The sequence below is a fragment of the Sus scrofa genome, chromosome 2, assembly GCF_000003025.6.
Source record: "Sus scrofa isolate TJ Tabasco breed Duroc chromosome 2, Sscrofa11.1, whole genome shotgun sequence".
NCBI lineage: Eukaryota > Metazoa > Chordata > Mammalia > Artiodactyla > Suidae > Sus > Sus scrofa.
Window position 1 is genome coordinate 147,448,731 of NC_010444.4, and position 24,429 is coordinate 147,473,159.

General features: G+C 44.1%; 1 protein-coding gene across 1 annotated transcript in view; it reads right to left on the reverse strand.

Annotated features, from left to right (window-relative positions):
• The window catches only part of PLAC8L1 (PLAC8 like 1), a 28,013-nt gene extending 12,736 nt beyond the window's left edge, over positions 1-15,277 (reverse strand). The window contains exons 1-2 of the mRNA XM_003124067.4: positions 14,168-15,277; positions 5,005-5,141 (exon numbers count right to left, since the gene is read on the reverse strand). Of these exons, the coding sequence (XP_003124115.1) occupies positions 5,005-5,141; positions 14,168-14,289 (259 nt within the window). The 5' untranslated portion in view covers positions 14,290-15,277. The remainder of the gene's footprint in view (positions 1-5,004; positions 5,142-14,167) is intronic.

Consider the following 24,429-nt stretch of genomic DNA (forward strand, 5'->3'; position numbering starts at 1 on the left):
ACAAAGCTTTACTGCCCGGTGCTCGGACGCCTCACAGGGAAGGTGGTTGGTTCTTTTCCACCTTCCAGGTATCCGCTCAGGCGGTTCCTCGGAGAGGCCGCCTTTACCCTGCCCCCATCATCTCCTTTCAAAACTTCCTGCTTATTTCCTCCCCGGCACTGACCACCACTGCGATTATTCTATTTGCTTATTGCCAATCTCCTCTCAGAAGCCCTCTCTGTCTTATTCACTATTGTGTCTGTGACACCTATCACACAGGTAGGAATTACAAACCAAGGTTGATGACAGCTTCCACATCAACCTGGTCGTCGTCACAGACACCCCAGCTGGAGCAACCAGCCTTTTGCCCACAAGGCCACTTTACAGCCACGTGTTTCACCTTGGCGTCGCCTTCACACAGGAGCTTTCAGGAGCCACATCTTCAAAGGACTCAGAAGCACCCATTTTCTAATCCCAGCGCAGTGTGAATTCATATGAAAGTGCAGAGGTGGGACGAGGGAGGCAGTTTTTAAAATAGAATTACAATTACATGAAGAAGCAAAATGTCAAAATAAATGGAAATCACCGCTATTCATAATGTACCCTTTGCTTAATGGATGACAAATTGTAGCAATAATTCTCCACATTGAATGGAAAACTATCCCAGGATGGGAATTTAACATGAAACAGTCATCCGACATGAAATGAAGGTTTGTTTCCAAGTTTGTCACAACTATTGTCACAATGATTCGCTTGAAATGAAACTTTGTGGATGAAGTAGCCCTTTTAAACAAGGAAGGAAAAAACCCAAGACTCACAGCACTCATGCTCCAGCCTCGTCCTGGGAGTCATGGCACAGATAATGAGTATAAAGTGATTTGGGGAGTTCCCGTCGTGGTGCACCGGAAACAAATCCAAATAGGAACCATGAGGTGGCAGGTTCGATCCCTGGCCTCACTCGGTGGGTTAAGGATCCAGCGTTGCCATGAGCTTTGGTGTAGGTCACAGATGTAGCTCGGATCTGGCATTGCTATGGCTCTGGCGTAGGCCGACAGCTATGGCTGATTCGACCCCTAGCCTGGGAACCTCCAAATGCTGCAGGTGCGGTTCTAAAAGGACAAAAAAGACAAAAAATAAAAAAATAAAAGTGATTTTTCCTTTACATTTTCTTCTGAGACAATTAGCTTAGAGATACTAAGAGCAGCCGTAAAACAGAGGCCCGCCCAGGGGACAACAGTCAGGACTCAGGACACTTGAGATGACTGGTTCTGTACACCCCTGGCCTCTCCTCCAGGGACCACGGCTGTGAGGCACACAAGTATTCTCCACTTGTTCTTCCTTCTTCCCTGGCCCAGAATGGGCTCCAGGTGGACAACCAGGGCATCCCCAGAAGACCCAGTGTGGCTGGTCTCCTGAACACTGACAGGGGTGGGCACAGAGCTAAGCAGAGCAACAGTGTTTAAGGCAGGGAGGTGGCAAGGAGTGGTCCTTTGTGTGATCAGCTTCTGAGGTACTCTTGGGATCGGGCAGTAGCCAGTCTGTCTCCCGACTCTACTCTGCTACATGCTGAAAGATTAAAAATGATAGCAACAAACATATTAATCCCTAAGATATATGAAGTGCATTGTTACCTATCTGCTGGGGCTTTTGTGGTAAAACACCCAACAGTAAACTTAGGAAATTATTCTTTCACTACTGTGGGCAAGACTGAGAGAACTGTCCTTCAAAACACCCTGGCCTGGCCAAGGAGCAGCCATGACCCAGGCTAGACAAACTGGGCTCCACTGCTGAAACATCAGTTCTCAGACAGGAAAACAAAAGGATAAACATATTTGGAGTTGACCAGATTGTCAGCTAGCTCCTGAAAATGCATCCTGTCCCTTCTAAGCTTAGCTTTTTCTTGATTTTATGAGCTATCCCATAGCCTTCTAATGAAATCCAGTGTTTGCTGGCTTCTTAGTTTCCTAGGGCTGCCATAACAAAAAATACCCCAAACTGGGCATCTTAAAACAATAAAAAAAATGTTTTCTCACTGGGGAATTCTGGAGGCTAGAAGCCTGAAATCAATGTGTTGGTGGGGTTCCTCCTTCTGGAATCTCTAGGGGAATGTCTGTTCCATGTCTCTCCAAATTTTGGTGATTGCTGGCAATCCTTGCCATTTCTTGCCTTCTGGATGTATTACTCTAATCTGTGCCTGTCTTCACATGGCCATCTTTTCTGTGTGTTTATGGCCGAATCTCCCTCTTCTGATAAGAACAACTTTAGCTTTCATAGTTCCCATATAGCTCAGTGGGTTAAGGATCTGGGGTTGCCACAGCGGGGGCGTAAGTCACAGATGTGGCTTGGGTCCACTGTGGCCCATGGCTGTGGAGTAGGCCTGCAGCTGCAGCTCTGACTTGACGCCGAGCCCAGGAAATTCCATGTGCCACAGGTGCAGCCATACAGGCCATAAAAAGAAAAAAGGGAACAACATATGCTGGACTGGCCCATCCTAATCCAGTATAACCTCTTGTAACTTGACAACAATGCAAAGACCCTATTTCCAAATAAGGTCACATTCAGAGGCTCCAGGTGGATGTGAATTTTGAGGGGACACTACTTAACCCAGTATATCATGCAACCAAAAAACGCTGATCCAATTATGTTCCAAACCAGTGTTTCAGAGTGGGCTCTGTGCATTTTCTGCTTTAATCACGACAGTCCTTAAAGGGGGCACCTTTATTTACCCTCCTTTTAGAAGGGGAAAAGGAAGACTGAGCATTTGTTCAAGGGCAAATGGCCAGTAAGAGGCAGAGTTCAGATTCAAGGCAAGATCTATTTCCAACACACATGTGTTCTCCTAAGCACCACGTTACATTCCAAGCCTTGTCCTACTTGGAATGCCTTGATGGCTACCCCCCAACCCACAACTATAAGCTATGAAAGGAAATCTGTCCACTTCCCAACCTGGGCCTAGGTCTCCACATCCCCACATGGCGCTTCTGCCGTTTCTGTGCCTCAGTTCTGGGTGATAACCAAAGCCAAGGTCTCCAGAGGAGAACCAGGAAGAATCCTGAGGGAATCAGAGAACAGCCACCAAAACTGTCCGGTTAGAAGTCCACAGAGAAGGACTGGCAGGAGGAGACCTTCTGAGCTCTGGGTCACACAAGCCAAGGGATCGTGCTGGAGGGCAGGGTGTGACGCCGGGCAGTCTCTTCACTGGGAGGCCCAGGCAAACAGGGAAGGCCCGGGCATGGATGCTCCAAGCACCAAAATCTATTGTCAGAGCTTTCGCCGCAGCAAGACTCTCTGCTGAATGAAGACTCGGATCAGGTAACAGCCCAGAGCCCTCTGGGTGATGCACACGACAAGGCTCTGGACAAATTCGGATCTTCCCAGAGCCTCCAAAGGCGGGGAAAGCCATGTTCTTCCCAAACGTTAGAGCCAGGGTCCACTGAACCTAAGAGACCGGTCCTCATCCATCAGAAAGGACCCTCACACACCCACAAAAGATTCTGCGACAGAGGTGGTCCCCAGGGCAAGAACATCAGGTCCTGGAAGAGGATACGGACACGCGGTACCAGAGATGGGTCAGAATGTCCTAAGGTGAGAGCAGAATCGATGTGCTTCGAGCGTCAGTCCCAGGAGACTATCACGCTGCTAGCAGGTGGTGAGGGTACCTCCTTATAGCCAAACCAGTGTCGGAAAATACACTGTCGCAAAGGCGACATCCTTCTATGACTGGTCTTATCATTATACGGGTACTACACTTTCCTCACAGAAATACTACAGATAAGGAAAAAGAGAAATTATTCATCAATGTGCCAGCTGGAGATAGCTGCTGTAAACATTTGTATTTGTAGCCTTCCAGGTATTTTTCTAAATATGCCCCCTTAAATGGTGGCTAATGTGCATAGTTTCACAATCTGCTTCTTTTTTTTTTTTTGTCTTTTTCTGGGGCCGCACCTGCACCATATGGAGGTTCCCAGGCTAAGGGTCTAACTGGAGCTACAGCCATCGGCCTACGCCACAGGCACAGCCATGCAGGATCCGAGCCATGTCTGCAACCTACACCACAGCTCATGGCAACGCTGGATCCTTAACCCACGGAGCGAGGCCAGGGATCGAAACCCGCAACCTCACGGTTCCTCGTTGGATTCGTTTCCACTGCGCCACAACAGGAACCCCCACATCTGCTTCTTTAACTTCAAAATATATCTAGAACATATTTGCATCCCAGTAAGTATTACTCCACAGCATGACTTTTCATGACTGTATAATAATTCATTGTATAGATGCCTCCACTGAACGTTAGGTTGTTCCAAACTGTTGCTATAATAACCAGTGCTGCAAAATTTAATGTTGCTGCTGATATTTGTACATGATTCATTTCCTCAGACTAAATGCCTACACACGTAATTACTGGGTCAAAAGCTACATAACACTTGAGGTTCTTTTTATGCATATTACTAACCATTCTCCAGGAAGCTGGTACCAATTTATACTCCCACCAGGTGCCAAGGGAGCCCGTGCTGGGCATCTTTGCCTACGGTGGATCTTGGCATTAGAAAAAATCTTTGAAGTCACCACTTATTCTATAAAAACATCCACATCCCTGAAAAGCAAGATTCTTCTTGCCATTGAGTGCTTTTAAATCACTGAAGGATCAGGCTTCTTTGTTTTGTTTCATTTGTTTGTTTCTTTCTGGGGGTTTGTTTTTGTTTTTTTATTTTTGCTTTTTAGGGCTGCACCCACAGCATATTTAAGTTCCCAGGCTAGGGGTAGAATCGGAGCTTTAGCTACCAGCCTACTCCACAGCCACAGCAATGCCAGATCCCCCAATCCACTGAGCAAAGCCAGAGATCAAACCCACATCCTCATGGACACTAGTCAGATTTGTTTCCGCTGCACCACAATGGGAACTCCCAGTCTAGTTATTTTGAAACCATTTAATTTCTGTCCTTGTGCCTGATGTAGCTTTTCTACCCAGTGATGTCTTAGGAAAGAAAATGGCAAAAGAGAACTTAAAGGAAGAGGAAAACATACAAATTCTCCTATCTCTGCAGACACTGAAGAGGCCGGTGCTCCAGTCTCCGCCAGTCTGGACAACTGCTGTGATTGTGGTCCTGCCACTGGCTCCCCGGACAGGCTGCTTCACCACAGCCTGGGCTGAGGCATGGCTCCTAGGGAGTCAAGAATGGTGATTAACTTGGAAGCAAAGAAGAGGATTCAGAAGGATAATCATGCAGCCAGCACAGACTGATAAAGAGATAGGGACCCAGTGATGCCACGTGGTTCTTACACCATAGCCCAAGTTGACCTCACCATCTCCTTACTCCTCCATCGTAACTTCTCCTCTGATTTTTGTGCCCCATTTCTGTTAATGACATTATTATTCCAGGTCCTGTCACTCAAACCTAATGTCCAGGCTACTTCTCCAGTGTTTTTTAGTGTTTCCTAATAGTTACGCTTACAAATTTGGAAGCAAGAGGCTGTGGTTCAAACCGGAGCATGCCACTTCCTGGATGCTTGACCTTGGTTAAGTAGCTTAATCTCGCTGCTGCGTTTATTCAGATCTAAGATGAAAAGACTACTTCACAGGGCTGTCACATCCACTGAAGGACATATAATTAGTTTACTGTGCCCAGAGCATGTGTAACAAGGTGATCTTGAATCAGGCTATTCCCCATGGATTTTGAACCTTTGTTGAAACGACAGCTAAGGGATTGAATTGAGCAGGCAGATCTAAGTCTGGACGAGGCTACTGAAGTTGAACAGGCAGTATTATATAAGTGAACAGCCCAGGCTTTAGAATACGTCTTAATATCCAACTACCAGTATGATTGTCCTAGTGCAGACACAAAGCACAACTTTCATTTGATTTTTCCCTGAAGGGCATAGATATTCTACTTACCCGTTCTGAAACAGAAATGCAGGCCCCGGGGACGGGCTTCAAAAGTGAGGGAGAAAAACTTCCTTCTCTTTCTGGGGTTGAAAATTACCTCTGCCTGAACTCCTATCCTGGGGATCCCTGGAGTGAGTCCTCTAGTGAAGGGTTTGCTGTGATCTGGCTTTAGGGAAAGCACAGGTCCAGAGTGGGACAGAGGGGCCCCAGAGTGGGCCTACACACAGTAGTAGCTGTTCTGTTTTGTGCTTCTCTTTTAGCAAGCTTCATTAAGAGTTCGCATCTGATCCCTGGTGTGTTATGAAGAATTAGGAGCCTATCTCATACAAGAGAAAATAAACAAGAGACAGAAGAGTCTCTTCCTGTAACAGCTGTTGTTAGAGTAAGAATCACCAAAGTCCAGCATCCAGGATACAAAACCTAGAGGCCAGAGAAGACCACTCCTGAGTATCCTTAAGGAAACACTCTGGGGGCATCTCAGAAACAGCGTGGGAGCCCTTTGAGAATCTCTGGTTTGGGACAATAAATACAATGGGATTACATGTTATCATAATATGGGGTGCTCTGTTCTTAGTGCTAAGATCCATACTCCTTCATTCACCAATACTGCCCAAGTCCACACCTTCCCAAGTTTGACGGCAGATTAGCTTCTTAAAAACACAAATTCTCAAATAGGAGGAGACAGGATGGTGGAGTAGAGGGACTCGAGTTCATCTCTCACAAAAACACCAAAATCACAACTAACTGCTGAATAGCCATCAACAAAAAAGTCTGGAACCTACCAAAAAGATATTCTACATCCAAAGACAAAGAAGGAGCCACAACAAGACACTAGGAGGGGCACATTCACAATACAATCAAGTTTCATACCCATTAGGTGGGTGGCCCACAAACTGGAAAATAATTCTGTCACAGAGGTTTTCCCACAGGAGTGAGAGCTGTGAGTCCCTGGTCAGTCAGGTGCCCCAGCCTGTAGTCGAGCATCAGATGGAGCCCCTGGAGCATTTGGCTTTGAAGGCCAGTGGGGCTTGAGGGCAGGAGCCCCATGGCACTGGGGAAACAGGAGCTCTTCTGGAGGCACACACAAGGCCTCATGTGCACTGGGGCCCAGGGAAGCAGCAGTGACTTCGTGGGGCAGATCTACCTGCTAGTCTTGGAGGATCTCCTAGGGAGACGGGGGTGGGGCAGCTCACTGTGGGAATAAGGGGACTGATGGCATGAGTTCTCCTGAAGGCTGCCATTTCGACATCAAGACCTGGCCTCACCTAACACTCTGTAGGCTCCAGTGTTGGAACGTCTCAGACCAAACAACCAACAGGGTGAGAACACAGCTTCCTGAGCCCACAGAGACCTTGAAACACACACCTTGACATGGCCCTGCTCACCAGAGGGACCAAACCCAGCTCCACCCACCAGGGAGCCTACAAAAGCCCATAAACCAATCTCACCCACCAAGGGGCAGACATCTGAGGCAAGAGGAACTACAACCCTGCAGCCTGTAGAAAGGAGAACACATACCCAGAAAGTCAGATGAAATGAGACAGCAGAGGAAATATGTTCCAGATGAAGAAACAAGATAAAATCCCAGAAGAACAACTAAGCGAAGTGGAGACAGGCAATCTACCTTAAAAAGAATTCAGGGAGTTTCCCTTGTGGCTTAGCAGGAACAAACCTGACCGAAATCCATGAGGACACTGATTCAATCCCTGGCCCCACTCAGGGGGTTAAGGATCCTGCATTGCTGTGAGCTGTGGTATAGGTCACAGTTGTGGCTTGGATCTGGCATTGCTGTGGCTGTGGCTGTGGCCCTAGCGCAGGAATTTCCATATGCTGCAGGAGTGGCCCTAAAAAAAAAAAAAAAAATGACTTCAGAGTAATGATAATAAAGACAATCCAAGATCTCAGAAAAAAATGGAAGCACAGACTGGTAAGATACAAGAAATGTGTAACACAGAGCTAGAAGATTTAAAGAACAGAGTTGAACAATACAATAACTGAAATGAAAAATACACTAGAAGACATCAATAGTAGAATAAATGAGGCAGAAGAATGGATAAGTGAGCTGGAAAAGAGAATAGTAGAAATCACTGCCATGGAACAGAATAAAGAAAAAAGAATGAAAAGAAATGAGGACAGTTTAAGAGACGTCTGGGACAACATTAAATGCCCCAATATTTGCATTATAGGGGTCCCAGAAGGAGAAGAGAAAAAGGGCCTAAGGAAATATTTGAAGAGAAAATAGCTGAAAACTTCCCCAAGATGGGAAAGGCAATAGTCACCCAAGTCCAGGAAGCTCGGAGAGCCCTGTGCAGGATAAAGCCAGGGAGGAACACACCAAGACACATAATAATCAAACTGACAAAAATAAAGACAGAGAGAAAATATTAAAAGCAACAAAGGAGAAGAAAAAACATACACAGTCCCCACTAGGTTATCAGCTGATTTTTCAGCAGAAACTCTGCAGACCAGAAGGGAGTAGGGAAAAACCTACAACAACCAGGAATACTCTACCCAGCAAGGCGCTCATTCAGATTCAATGGAGCAATCGAAAGCTTTATAGACAGGCAAAGGCTAGGCGAATTCAGCACCTCCAAAGCAGCTTTACAACAAATGCTAAAGGAACTTCTCTAGGTGGAAAAGAAAAGGCCACAACTAGAAACAAGAAAATTACAAACGGGAAAGCTCACTGGTAAAGGCAATTATAGGTAGGAAATCGTGCACACACAAATGTGATAGCCAAACAAGCAGTCATGGAGAGCACAGACGCAGGATATCGGAAATGCACTCGAAACTAAGAAACCAGCAACTTAACACAATTCTGTGTGTGTGTAAATACATACACATAGATATGTATATATGTGTGTGAGTATGTATATATATATATGTATATGTGTGTGTGTGTATAAAGGCTGCTATATCAAAACCTCATGGTAACCACAAACCAAAAATCTACATACACAAAAAAAAGGAATCCAAGTACAATACTAAAGATTGTCATCATCGGAGTTCCCGTCGTGGCGCAGTGGTTAACGAATCCGACTAGGAACCATGAGGTTGCGGGTTCGGTCCCTGCCCTTGCTCAGTGGGTTAACGATCCGGCGTTGCCGTGAGCTGTGGTGTAGGTTGCAGACACGGCTCGGATCCTGCGTCGCTGTGGCTCTGGCGTAGGCTGGTGGCTCCAGCTCCGATTCAGCCCCTAGCCTGGGAACCTCCATATGCCGCGGGAGCGGCCCAAGAAATAGCAACGACAACAACAACAACAAAAGACAAAAGACAAAAAAGACAAAAAAAAAAAAAAAAAAAAAAAAAGATTGTCATCAAGGAGTTCCCACTGTGGCACAAGGGTTTATGATCCAGCTTATCTCTGTAGAGGCACCATTTTGACCCCTGGCTCAGCACAGTGGGTTAAGAAGATCTGGCACTGGAGTTTCCAGTGTGGTGCAACGGGATCAGAGGCATCTCTGAAGTCCTGGGCCACAGGTTCAATCCTCAGCTGGCACAGTGGGTTAAGTATCCAGCATGGCTGTAACTTCAGCATAGGTCACAACTGTGGCTCAGATGTGATCTTTGATCCAGAAACTCCACCTATCACAGGACAGCCAAAAAAGGGGGAAAAAAAGGGAAGAAGGTACAGTGTAGCTACAACTGTCGTGTAGGTCACAGCTCCAAACTGGATTGGATGCCCAGCCCAGGAAATTCCACATGCCATGGGAGTGGCCAAAAAAAAAGTCATCAAAGGAGTTCTCCAGTGGTCTAGTGGCTGGGATTCAGCACTTTCACCATTGCAGCCCAGGTTCAATCCCTGGTCTGGGAATTGAGAGCTCATATCAAGCTGCTGCATGCTAATAAACAAACAAACCAATCAATAAAGTCACCAAATCACAAGAAACATAAAAGAGGAAGGGAAGAAAAAAGACAAAAACAACAAAATAAAAAACAAATTGCCAAGCTTCACCAGGGATGAGGCATAGAAATCAGTGTTGGGGAGTTCCCATCATGGCGCAGTGGTTAACGAATCCGACTAGGAACCATGAGGTTGCGGGTTCGGTCCCTGCCCTTGCTCAGTGGGTTAACGATCCGGCGTTGCCGTGGGCTGTGGTGTAGGTTGCAGATGCGGCTCGGATCCTGCGTTGCTGTGGCTCTGGCGTAGGCCAGCGGCTACAGCTCCGATTAGACCCCTAGCCTGGGGACCTCCATAGGCCCAAAGAAATAGCAAAAAGACAAAAAAAAAAAAAAAAATCAGTGTTGGTAACCAAGTACCCAAGTAATCCCACAACAGCTTCCCTACTGCAAAGCGGTGATGCCACTGTGACAGACGGCAAGGAAAGGAGCTGGAAGGGAAGAGGATGCTTGGAACACAGACAACATGGCACCAGGAGCCTCCCAGCCAACAGCTTAAGGGCTGCACCTGAACCTGGAAGAGCAGTTAGAGGTGGAAGCCCCTGTCTAGAAGTGTGAATTGGAGCTGAGACATCCCATCCTCTTACCCATTTGGTATTTGACAATGCTTAGGGTCTACCAAGATTTTCAAGAGCCTACAAAAGTGTTTCAGACCCGAGAAAAGTACTGGCTACAAAATATAAAAACTGGAGTTCCCATCATGGCTCAATGGTTAACGAATCTGACTAGGAACCATGAGGTTGCAGGTTTGATCCCTGGCCTTGCTCAGTGGATTAAGGATCCAGCATTGCTGTGAGCTGTGGTGTAGGATGCAGACGCGGCTCGGATTCCGCGTTGCTGTGGCTCTGGCATAGGCCGGTGGCTACAGCTCTGATTGGACCCTTAGCCTGGGACCCTCCATATGCTGCAGGAGTGGCCCAAGAAATGGCAAAAAGACCAAAAAGACCAAGGGGAAAAAAAAAAGAAAAAAAAAAAAATATATATATTACAAAGTGGAGTTCCTGTCGTGGCTCAGTGGTTAACGACCCTGACTACTATTCATGAAGACGCAGGTTGGATCCCTGGCCTCACTCAGTGGGTTATGGATCTGGCGCTGTGGCTGTGGTGTAGACCAGTGGCTATAGCTCCAATTCGACCCCTAGCCTGGGAACCTCCACATGCCGCAGGTGCAGCTCTAAAAAGACAAAAAGACACACACACACACAAACCATCCAAAGTAGAAATAAGTTAATGCTCAATTAAATGCAAAAATCTAGCATTTTATCTATCTTATTCATTGCCAAAATTGGAGTTCACACATTTTTTTCTTAACATTTGAAAACAATTTATAATTCTCTCATCTTGCCAAAAAACAAATCCCAGGAATGAATGATTGCTGAGATGCATCAGCCAATCATAAATCAAACTAATTGCTCACAGCCGAATAATTTCAAAGCAAAATTATTTTTTAAAAAAAACCTTTCACTTATTCTACAGAAAAAAATAAGGATATAGCATATGGTACGTGTACTTTTCTTTTTTTTTTTTTTTTGCCCTTTTTCTAGGGCCGCTACTGCAGCATACGGAGGTTCCCAGGCTAGGAGTCTAATGGGAGCTGTAGCCACCGGCCTACGCCAGAGCCACAGCAACGCAGGATCCGAGCCGCGTCAGCAACCTACACCACAGCTCACAGCAACGCCGGATCCTTAACCCACTGAGCAAGGCCACAGATCGAACCCGCAACCTCATAGTTCCTGGTCAGATTCATTAACCACTGCGCCACAACGGGAACTTCCATGGTATGTGTACATTTTATTACATTTACTATGATGTGGGCTAGGGCCTCCTGTTACGGACTGAATTGTGTCCCCCCAAATTCACATTTTGGAGATTTAGTCCCCAGTGTGACTGTATTTACAGACAGTGCTTTGAGGAGGAAATTAAGATTAAACACGGAATAGAGGTGGGATCCCCATCCCGTAAGACTGTTGGCCTTAGAAGAAGAGGAAAGGCCATGCAAGCACACAGCCAGAGTCAGGAAGAGTCCTCACCAGAACCCAACCATGCTGGCACCTTGACCTTGGACTCCAGCCTCCAGAACCGTGAGAAAATATAAATATCTGTTCTTCAAACTACTCTGTCTATGGTATTTGTTAGGGAAGTCTGAGCAGACTAAGCCACCTATCAAGATTTCAAATTGGCCCTGAAGAGACTACCTCTCTATTTCTCTTGTCTCCTCTACTTCCATGTGAACTCCTTGAGGTCAGGGGGCACATGCTGCTTCTCCCTGTATCCCCAGAGTCCAGCTCATTCCTTGAAACCTAGTGGGTGCATAACATTTGCGTTATTAGCTTAAAGTGAATTTACGTTATCTCTTCTGCTATATTTGAATTCTCTTCAAAACTAACTATAAATTATGTGACCTTAACTGTGTTTCATTCTCTATTAAAGGCACAACTCTCAGGTATGAAGCGATTACATGAAACCATCAGGAGTTTTTACTGAGAGTAGCCTAAAAATTTCCTACACTCTCCACACCACCCAAGGCATTTACCTCTCAACGTGATCTCTCCCGGCTGGGACTTCCATTATTACACAAAGATCTTCCAATGATTTCGGTAAAGGAATTTCTTAGGGCTGAGCCCCTAGATTAGATTTCCCCCAAAATGCACTTATAGCTTGGATCCCTAGATTAGGATCTTCTGCTTCTATCTCAGCATTATCTCTGTAACACTTCACATTATGGCAAAGAAGCCTGTCCTCTACCTATTCCCAATCAAATAACTTAGAGGATAGCTTTTCCCTGGTAAGAAACAGTTTTCTGTGTGTTTACCTAACTTTGAACTCAAGAACTGTTTTGTTTTCCTTCCTTAATCCTCTGATAAATCTTTGATGATTTTCATATCAAAATATTTGAATTGATAAAATGATTGAATTGACTAAAAATTTCAGTTCAAAATTATATAGTTCATGTATTGAAATTAAAATAAGAAGTTACCCTTCACTGCGTACCTGCCATGTGCCAGGCACTTTCTAGTTCCTTTAAGAACTGAATAACAAAAAAAAGGACAAAAGACAAAAAAAAAAAAAAAGATTTCTGGGAAAAAAAAAAAAAAGAACTGAGTAACTATTCAGGGGCTGCTACAGGTTTAAGACTAAAGTGGCTACTGCAGCTTCCAGCATAGCTTTTAGCTCTGTCTATTCCCCTAGACAGGCAGAATCTTATACAGCCATTAACAGGAATGATTTGGAAGCAGTGGGTGAAGCTGATGGTCACAGTTTCTCAGCCAGGGCAGCTATCCACTTACCAACAAATTCAGCAAGTTCTTCATTCAGTGAAAACAGGGTAGAGCTTAGACTGAGGCCCCCTGAAGTTCAAATGTGGCTCAGCTGCATTCTAGTTGTTTGACCTTGGAAAACACAACTTGTCCCAATCCTCAGCTTCAGTCACCTCTTCCACAAAATTGGATTTAAAATATCCTACCTCCTCAGCTGCCCTGAGGATTAAGCAAGATCATATACTTGGCATAGAGTAGGCACGCAGTTGACAGCAGCTATTATTATTTAACTTGAGAATCTGTTAAATATGCCAGGGCATCCTGTACCTTCTTCTGAGAAATAAAGAACAGAGGAAGGAGCTTGGGGGGGGTTTCTCAGTTGTCACATGTGCTACTCAAATATGTTACAATTCAGTCAGGGTGACATTCTTCCCAGTTTGCTCTGGACAAAGGATTTTCCCAAGATGGAAAATTTCCAGCGCTAAAATCAGGACAGTCCCAGGCAAACCAAGAGGATCACAACCCAAAAGACAGAAGCAGAGGCGTCAACTGGTGGGAGGAAGGAGGCTGGCTTCCTCCTACAGAGCGACAGTATTGGGAGATGCATGAGATACAGAGGTGCCTCCTGTTCAGTCTCACTCTAACCTTCACCTCTTCTAGCAGCTTAACACACTCCCCCTGCACGTCCCCACACACTCAGTGCTTCCGCCCGGGGGGTTTTAAGTCACTCTCTTCCTTAATCAAACCTGCAGCCCTAAGAGTTCTTTTTGTCTTCCGCTGAGGCCTCTTTGATTATTTCAGACTCTTAACTGAAGCCAAAACCCTTGCGTTTTTATTTCAAAAAGGGGAGACATTATCGGCAGCCACCAGAAATAAAATGACACTTGTCAGAGTTCAACATTTCAAGTGAAGAATAAAGAGACACCCTTTCACCCAAGTCAGCTCTTCTTTTTACACCAGCCAAGCAAGGCCAGAAGGAACTAACAGTTGCCCCCGTTTCAAGTACACATGGGAGAAGAGAGCATCTACTTTCTTCCTGAGCCCAGTTTTCCTCTTCCTGACTCCTTATAAAGAGACTGATTGGATATTCCAACCAAAGAGCAAAAGCGGGGCGCAGGGTGGGGGTGGGAAGCACCCTACTCCATACCTCAAGTTGGAAACCAAATGTTCGTCTTCAGGGGACATGAGCGAAAGCAACAGAGGAGAGCCTGTGCTGAGAAAGGAAACGTCCTCCGGAAACCTAGAGAAGCAATTTCCAAACCAACTCATAGGTAACAGGGGTTTCTTTGTCACTTGGGATTTTCTCTCCCCTCTGACGATAAGCGGATCCCAAACTGAGGTTTGGTCCCAAGTGAAACATCACCAGACCGTTGCCTTGATACTCTGGAATCTGAGGTCACAAGCGTAACCGACACACATCGCAGTTCCTTAAGGACATGCACACACCTAACTGGGGCCACGGCCACTTCGACTCGTCTAAGGGAGATGCTACTGAAGATATGCTGTAAGTTAAGCGAAAAGAAAACTTCTCTTCGGTGTAAAAATCCCGTTAAGAGACAACTCCAGCAAACAGTTATCTAGGTAAGTGTCCCCTGACTTTTCTGAGGGGACTGAAGAGGCTGCAGATCTCCACCAGCCTCGTTGCTCAGCAGTAGGAGCCTCTCGTCCTCCCCAAGGCTGCTGGTCCAATTCAGCAAGCAGACATGCATCCCACAAATAACCTGAGAGCAGAGACAGAAAGAAAGGCCTTTCAGCCCAGATACCATCGGTGAAACCACCTAATGAAAGGTGGTTTCCTAAAGTCGGAGCTGCGCTGAGCTGTCCCAAGCCTCGAAGACTTTTAGGATGCCTAGAAATCTACTTTTCCATGGACTTCATTGAGCACGCCAGCAAAGTGGTACTGCTGCTTCCCTGCAGAGCCCATATGAAATCTAGGGACCAAATGGAGCTTGGCTACGGACTGCCTCCCTACTGCTCGGAGTCTTCAGGGTCTCAGGAGCCTGTGAAGTATACCTTCAGAGCACGCCTCACAGACACAAGGACACCAGAAACAACGAGAAAATGTCCCCAGAGGACCAAACTTAAAGCAAACTGCACATTGAGGGGAGGAGTCTGCCCCCATACTTACATGTTACATTAGAAAGATAACAGGGGAGTTCCCGTCGTGGCGCAGTGGTTAACGAATCCGACTAGGAACCATGAGGTTGCGGGTTCGGTCCCTGCCCTTGCTCAGTGGGTTAACGATCCGGCGTTGCCGTGAGCTGTGGTGTAGGTTGCAGACGCGGCTCGGATCCCGCGTTGCTGTGGCTCTGGTGTAGGCCGGTGGCTACAGCTCCGATTCGAGCCCTAGCCTGGGAACCTCCATATGCCGCGGGAGCGGCCCAAAGAAATAGCAAAAAGACAAAAAAAAAAACAACAACAAAAAAGAAAGATAACAGGAGGAAACTGCCAACTATACCATATATTCTTCTTATCAGACCCCTAGAGAGTGGCTGCTTTGGGCTCTGAACTTCAAAGCATTTATGTGAGGTTGTTACCAAAATCCTCTATGCTACCTCCCAAATCAAGATCCTCCAGACACAGCTTGATAATAACAAGTAATTGCCTTCCCGCACAAGCTTCTGGGCAACGCTCACTGTCTCAACTGCAAGGATGCTTCCTACAAGGACAGCCATGCTTCCTCTACTTACCGCTCTCTTCCAACTGCTTTAATAGTGTCTGAAACACAATAAGCACTGAATAATCTGTTGAACAAATGTGCTCTACATGAAAATTCAAATTTGTAAGAATATCAAGAAGTGACCACTAGCTTTGCAAAAACATTTACATTGATTCCTCTGAAGAATAAGCAACCATTGCACATGTAAGATGATTCTCTAATTTTTTTTTCTTTTTTTTTTTGTCTTTTTAGGGCCACAACCATGGCACAGAATGGTTCCCGGGCTAGGGGTTGAATCAGAGCTGCAGCTGCTGGCCTATGCCACAACCAACAGCAACGCTGGACCCAAGCCACATCTGCTACCTACACCAAAGCTCACAGCCATACCAGATCCTTTAACCCACTGAGTGAGGCCAGGGATCAAACCGGAATCCTCATGGATGCTAATCGGATTCTTAATGCACTAAGCTGCAACAGGACTCCTGATTCCGTATTTTAAAATTTCATTTGTCCCAACTTTTCTAATCAGACATCTACTGTCTGAAGTGACCCATCAATCCACAAGCCATACAGCTCTTTCACCTGAAGATAAATGAAGAGAAAGAAGAAAAAGGAACATTCTTCTTTATAGAAAAATAACAACTATTTATGGGAAAGAAATGGTAATTGGAACCCAGTCCCCCTAAAACAGAGTTCCCCTGTCGAGTTTATGATTAACCCCTCTATCCAAAACTTTATCTTCTTTCTTGTCCTGTCTCTCTTCCTCTCAGGATTAAGAAGGATTAAAGAAAAGGGGAGACTGAAATTGAAGAGAGCCCTCTCAAGTACAGGTCCCCTGTTTCTTATTTGTAGAAAAAGGCTTTCGTCTCCTAAGCCTCCCGTGTTCCAAAGAGCAGATCCAGGCAGCTGCAAATTAGGGAATCAAGAGAAAACAAAAATAAAGGAAAAGTAAACAGTTCAGCAATACAACAGTCCTAGCTCCTCCTCAAGGGATATACGTAACAACCTGTCACACATCTGAGTTGTTCTGCAGAAACCAAGACCTCAACCTGGTAATGTTTGCTGAGCCCAGGCGCACAGTCCTCAGACTGCCTGCAACTAGAAGGCGGATGATTCAGATTCCCAAAACATTAGCCTGGTCCCTCACCACCAACCAATCAGAAGAAAGTCCATGAGCTGTAACCCTCACCCCAAATGCTGTCTTTAAAAACCCTCCTGGAAAGCCACCTGGGGGTTCTGGTCTTCTGAGCACAAGCTGCCTGTTCATTAGCCTTGTTTGGAACCCTACAAATAAATGCTGTACTTTCTCTCACCACAACCCAGTGTCAGTAGATTGGCTTTGCTGAGGAGCAGGCAAACAAACCCAAGTTCGTCCCAGCAACAATTGTGGCTTTAGAAAATCACCATTTTTTTGGAGTTCCTGTCGTGGCGCAGTGGTTAACGAATCCGACTAGGAACCATGAGGTTGCGGGTTTGGTCCCTGCCCTTGCTCAGTGGGTTAAGGATCCAGCGTTGCCGTGAGCTGTGGTGTAGGTCGCAGACATGGCTGGGATCCCACGTTGCTGTGGCTCTGGCGTAGGCCGGTGGCTACAGCTCTGATTCGACCCCTAGCCTGGGAACCTCCATATGCTGCGGGAGCAGCCCAAGAAATAGCAAAAAGACCAAAAAAAAGAAAATCACCATTTTTGCAGCCTCCAATGTAATTTATTCAGGCAAAGATCAGGGTAATAAAAGCATTAAGTAAAAAAAATCGGGAACAGACCATTCCCAAGGTGACAAAAACATCACTTTGCAGATTTCTATTGTAGAAGAAAGAATGGACTTTAATTCTGGAGAGTTCCATAGACACTCAAAATGTTCTGGAAGTGATCACAAGCTATCTTTAAAATGAAGCATTTAGGAAATTACAAATTGTAACATTAGTAAGAGTGGGACAAACTAATATTACATACCTCTTGATATGGTACAATAAGAAGTAATGTTTAACCCAAATTTCATTCTCTCTAGACCACGCTGTCCAATAAAAATGTGCAGCAAGCCACTTATGCACTTTAAAATATTCTCATACCACGTTCTAAAGGAGCAAAAAGAAACCAATTAAATTAACTTTAATATATTTAATGCAATTTATCCAAAATATTATTTCAGCACATCATCAACTAAAAGAAAATTACTACTGAGGTATTTTATGTCCTCTTTGTCATAGTCTTTGGTATCTGAAGTGTATTCCACACTTTCACAGCACACCTCAATTCAGACCACCCGCATTTCAAGTCCGCTATAGACCCATGAGGTTAGTGGCTAAGTTACTGGACAGCACAGCTCTAGACCGAGGAAAGGAAAACAAGGGGTACAACAAACTACCACCTTTTCTCCCACAGTGAATATGCAGTAAGTACTCCTTTGTCACATTCCTTAAACCATTAAGAACAAGGGACATGTCCTACTTATCCCATTTTTTTGTTTTTCATGTGTGTGTGGGTGCCCCCCCCCAAACCTTAAAACACTTAAGCTCTAAGAATAGCAGTGGGCAATTAGAAAACTTAATTGATACTTTAAATCTTGGTGGCATCTGAGTATTTTTTTCTTTTTTCTTTTTTTTTTTTTTTTTTTTTGTCTTTTTAGGGCCACGCCCTCAGCATGTGGAGGTTCCCAGGCTAGGGGGCAAATTGGAGCCACAGCTGCTAGCCTACCCCACAGCCACAGCAAGGCCAGATCCGAGTCGCGTCTGCAAACTACACCACAGCTCACAGCAACACCGGATTCCCAACCCACTGAGCAAGGCCTGGGGTGGAACCCAGAACCTTATGGTTCCTAGTCGGATTCATTTCCACTGCACCACAACAGGAATTCCGGCATCTGAGTATTTTCTAATATAGATGTGAAGTTGCGTTTGAAGATATTAAGGAAAGAAAACAGTTTAGCAAAGTTATCAGCTAACCTTGAGAACCTGCCAGAGCCAGCTACACAGATACCTAGTAAATAGTCATTTTAATGACTATGTGAATGAATTTTTCAAGGGAAAAAACAGACACCACTACCACAAACTATACAAGATACAAAGGAGCGTATCATCTCGCTCCCACCTCAAAAATCTGCAGACTCTCTAGGTAAATAAATCAACTTCAGATTTCTGCCTGGAATCCAAGGATATCTTTAAAACCCAGTTTACCGACCTCTCTCTCATTCCTCCAAGATAAGCCCTCCATTCCTGGCATGATCTCCCAAACAAGACACACATTTGCTCTCACCTCCAAGCCTCCTCCACACCTAGTTCTAAAAGCTAGGAACACCGCCGTGCCCTCCAGCTGCTCCTGGGATCCTAGTCCTAATCATCCTTCACATCCCACCTCCTGCGTGAAGTCTCACCTGACCCTAGTCCACAGAAATTCCCCTCCTCAGATCCAGCAACCCTGACAACGCCAACCTCGGTCAAATACATTCGTTTCCCACGTGTGCATTCTTTGAGGCGTGCTGCCAAGGACAAGATACAGAGGCCAGGGCTGGACCCAGCTCTGCCACTGGCGTGTAGATCTTGGACAGGTCACGTGCCACCTCTACACCTTTCTTCATGTGACCTCTGTGTTACTCCTTCAGCACACCAGCCATATGCCCTTGCCTCAGAGCTTTCGCAGTACCCTCTACCTAATAGGCTTTTTTGCCCAGGCTATCTGTTATCAAAACTACATATGCATTTCCCCTTGGATCTACAAGCTCACTTCTAGAAATTTACACTTAAGATTGATCTCTACAAGTATAAAGCAACATATCTAGTTACTATATAATTCTATACAGATTCTATAAAATATCAAACTCTTAGAAACAATCTAAATGCCCATCCACCGGAGACTAGCTGCATAGATTATAATACACCTTCACAGTAGGATAACACAGAGGAGAGAAGAGGACAAACAGAGGCGGGAGGGAGGAAAAGGATAAAGAGGAAGAAGGAAATAGATTCCCGTGAACTAAAGTGAAAAAATAAGTAAATGAATATTAAAGTTTTATAACTTAAAAAAGCAAAGTATAAAGTAATTATAAATAACATCTACTTTGTGCATGAGAAAGGAGGAATTAAAGTACATAAAAATATTGGCTTATTTTTGCAAAAAGAAATAAAGGCAAGATTATCTAGAAACGAAAAGCGGTAGCTATAGAGTATAGGAAATGTGGTGCAAGAGAGTAAATTCTTGGAATGGATGTAGTTTTAACTTTTGAGCAGTGTTAAGTATTTTTACTCAAAAATAAATAAAAGGAAAAAAGCAACTCATAAAATTGAATAAGAGAAACAAATGACTTTATACTGAAATCACAAATGAAAAGGAATTCATCAAGTTAGCATCTGAACGCAGTGAGATATGCTGTAAGGACACAAAGAACTGCCACAGCCACAGCCACGCCAGATCCAAGCTGCATCTGCGACCTCCACCGCAGCTCGCAGCAGCACCAGATCCTTAACACACTGAGTGAGGCCAGGGACCAAACCCACATCCTCATGGATACTAGTTGGGTTCATTTCCACTGAGCCGAAATGGGAACTCTAGTAAATTTGTTATTGATAGTAGCACTGGGGGAGTTCCTGTCATGGTGCAGTGGTTAACGAATCTGACTAGGAACCATGGGGTTGCAGGTTCAATCCCTGGCCTCGTTCAGTGGGTTAACGACCCAGCGTTGCTGTGAGCTGTGGTGTAGGTCACAGATGCGGCTCGGATCCCACGCTGCTGTGGCTCGGGCGTAGGCTGGCATCTACAGCTCCGATTAGACCCCTGGCCTGGGAACCTCCATATGCCACAGGAGCGGCCCTAAAAAAGACAAAAAAAAAAAAAAAATAGTAGCACTGGATTGGCAATTCTGAAATTAACGGACCAAATGAGTAAATAAATGGAGGTTCTTGGGAACCAGAGTTCTCACTGAAAGATACAAATATTTACAGGGAGAATGCAAGAAAGAATTGTGGTATTAGATAAAAATATAATTTTACATACACACGTATTTCTTAGCTCTGCTCACTGGAAAGGACTTTAAAAAAAAATGACAACTTAGTAGCAATGAGCACATAAAACACCCAGATCTTGATTGCTTAACATTATCCATTTAAAAAAAAAGGAAAGCTCCTTTGGAGAAAAATATTGATTCCTGTTCTGGGATAGGAAATAACAAGGTGAGCTGGGAACTTCTTATGCCATTAAGAAAAAAAAGGGGGGGAGATAGCAAAAGGACACAGGAACTAGCTTAAATGGGGCTCCCACTGGTAACTCGGGAAAACATGAGCAGTCAAAGCATCACGATGTTAATAGATTACAGCATATATGAAAAAAAGAATCTTCCAGTTGACAGTGGTTTGAAACGAATAATGAAAGACAAAAATTGGGAGCAAAAGGGAGGTCTCTTCTTTATAGAAGAATGATATTTAATAAATGCAGAAGAAATCATGAAATTAAGAACTCACCTTATTACAACTACCAGTGTAGTAACTGGCAAGATGATCCCTGAATGCTACCATTGCTCAAAGCTTGCCGATAAACAGGATATTCACCTAAGCTTTAAAATACCACCTTACAGGAGTTCCCGTCATGGCGCAGTGGAAACGAATCCAACTAGGAACCATGAGGTGGCGGGTTCGATCCCTGGCCTTGCTCAGTGGGTTAAGGATCCCGCGTGGCTGTGGCTGTGGTGTAGCCCAGCAGCAACAGCTCCAATTGGACCCCTGGCCTGGGAACCTCCATGTGCCACGAGTGTGGCCCTAAAAAGCAAAAAAAAAAAAAAAAAATCACCTTACAGACTATTTATTAATTACCAGGAAAGACTGCTTTTTCAGTGGAAAAGTCTGAAGTACTTTAACCAAGTGATCAAATTTAGTATCATCAGTAATCGGAGCACACCAACAATATATGAATCCACATTCACGAATACCCGAGGCAACCGGAAAGGCACCTATGTAGGAATCCTGCCAAAACTCTTAAATCTGAATCCGAGTTCCCATTGTGGCTCAGCAGTAACGAACCTGACTAGTATCCATGAGGACTTGGGTTCGACCCCTGCTCTTATTCAGTGTGTTAAGGATCCGGTACTGCCATGAGCTGTGGTGTGGGCCGCAGACGTGGCTTGGATCTGGCGTTGCTGTGGCTGTGGGGTAGGCAGGCAGCTGTAGCCCCGATTCAACCCCTAGCCTGGGAACTTCCATATGCCGTGGGTGTGGCCCTAAAACACACACACAAAAAATCTGAATTGCACCATGAGAAAACAGACAAATCTGGACTGTGAGGCAAACTACTAACAACTGGCACAGAGTCATTAAAAATGTTACCATAATGAAAGACTAAGAAAGAAACGCAGAGAAATTGTTCTAGCAAGAAGGACATCAAGAGGCACGAATACAAAATGAAATGCTTAATCCCTCAATAGATACTGGAGAAAAAAAATTACTGATGAGATGTTGGGGAAATTTCATTACCAAATTTGCAGTAGGAAAGCTCATTACCTAATATTATTGTTGAACTATACTGAGCACATAAAATACATGCTCAAGTAAATTTTGTGGGAAAGAGATATGTATACTGTGATTACATAGGAGATATGCTAGTCTTAGGGATTATGCGTTAAATTATGTATTAAGTATTGTTAAATTATGTATTAAGTATTATGTATTTAGTATTGAAAAGTGAATTGTTATGATGTTTGCAACTAAATGTCAAATGGTTCAAAATTTTTGTTCGTGTGTCTTTTTAGAGCCCCAACCAGGCATACGGAGATTCCCAGGCTAGGGGTCGAATCAGAGCTGTAGCTGCTGGCCTATGCCACAGTCAGAGCAATACCAGATTTGAGCCCTATCTGCGACCTACACCACAGCTCATGGCAACACCGGATCCTTAACCCACTGAGCGAGGCCAGGAATCAAACCCACATCCTCATGGAGGCTACTTGGGTTCATTTGTGCTGAACCATGAGAGGAACTCCCCAGATTTTTAAAAATTATATTCTATGGAGTTTCCTGGTGGCTCAGCAGGTTAAGGATCTGACATTGGAACTGATGTGACACAGGTTCAGTCCTTGACCTAGTAATGGTCACATGCCACATGTATAGCCAAAAAAAAAAAAAAAAAAAAAAAGGATATTCTAAATGCATATTTTTTATAATTTTAATTTAATTTTTTTTTTTTTTTTTTTTTTTTTTTTGCTTTTTAGGGCTGTACCCACAGCATATGGAGGTTCCCAGGCTAGGGGTCTAATCGGAGCTACAGCTGTTAGCCTCAGACACAGCCACAGCAACACAGGATCCAAGCTGTGTCTGCAACCCACACCACAGCTCATGGCAACATCAGATCCTTAAACCACTGAGCGAGGTCAGGGATCGAACCCAGAACCTCATGGTTCTTATTGGGATTCATTTCCACTGTGCCACGATGGGAACTCCTAAATGAATATTTTTTAAATGCCTATTTTTTAATTTTTAAATTCATATTTTTAAAAATATATTCTATATGCAAGGAGAAAGAACCCAAATAAACAATAAATGAAAAAGGGGAAATCTCAACAGATTACTTAATGCAGAAATACAAAAAATCACAAGAAGATACTATGAAAAATTGTATGTCAATAAATTTGACAACCTAGAAACTTTCTATAAACTTACAGCCCACCAAATTTGAATCAAAATAGGTCATCTGAACACACCAATCACCAGAAATGAAATTGAATATGTAATAAAAACATGCCCTGCAAACAAAAGTCCAGGAACAGATGGTTTCACAGGTGAATTCTACCAAACATACAAAGAAGAACTTATGCCCATCCTCCTTAAACTTTGCCAAAAGGTTGAAGAAGTAACGCTCCCAAAGACATTCTATGAAGCCACCATTACCTTATTATCAAAACCAAAGACACTACCAAAAAAGATTATAGGCCAGTATCTTTGATATATACACAGAATATATATCAAAGATATATTTTAGGTTTGAATACAGATATAAAAATTCTCAACAGAATTTTAGCCAGCTGAATCCAACAACACATAAAAAAGTGAGTAAAACACATCACACATGAAACACATCACGACCAGGTGAGTTTCACCCCAAGTTCACAAGGATGGCTCAACATACGCAAATTAATCAATGTCATACACACTAACCAAAGAAAAGTCAAAAACCACATGATCATTTCAATAGATGCAGAAAAAGCATTTGACAAAATCCAACATCCATTCATGATCAAAACTCTTACTGAAGTGGGTATAGAGGGAACATATCTTAATATAATCAAAGCCATTTATGACAAACCCACAGCCAATATAATACTCATTGGAGAAAAGCTGAATGCCTTCACTAAAATCTAGCACAGACAAGGAGGCCCACTCTCACCATTTCTATTCAACACAATATTGGGAGCCCCAGCCACAGCAATCAGACAAACAAAAGAAATAAAAGGTATCCAAATTGGAAGAGAAGAGGTTACTGTCACTCTAGCAGATGAAATGATACTATATATAGAAAACCCTAAGGATTCTACCAAAAACTATTCAAACTGATCAATGAAGTCAGCAAAATAGCAGGATACAAGATTAACATTCAGAAATCAGTCGCATTTCTGTACAGTAACAACGAAATATTAGAAAAGGAACATTTTAAAAATACCTTTTAAAATTGTACCCAAAAAATTAAATACCTAGGAAAAACCCGACTAAGAAAGTGAAAGACATATGTTGAGAACTACAGAACAATCAAGGAAGCTACAGAGGATTCAAAGAAATGGAA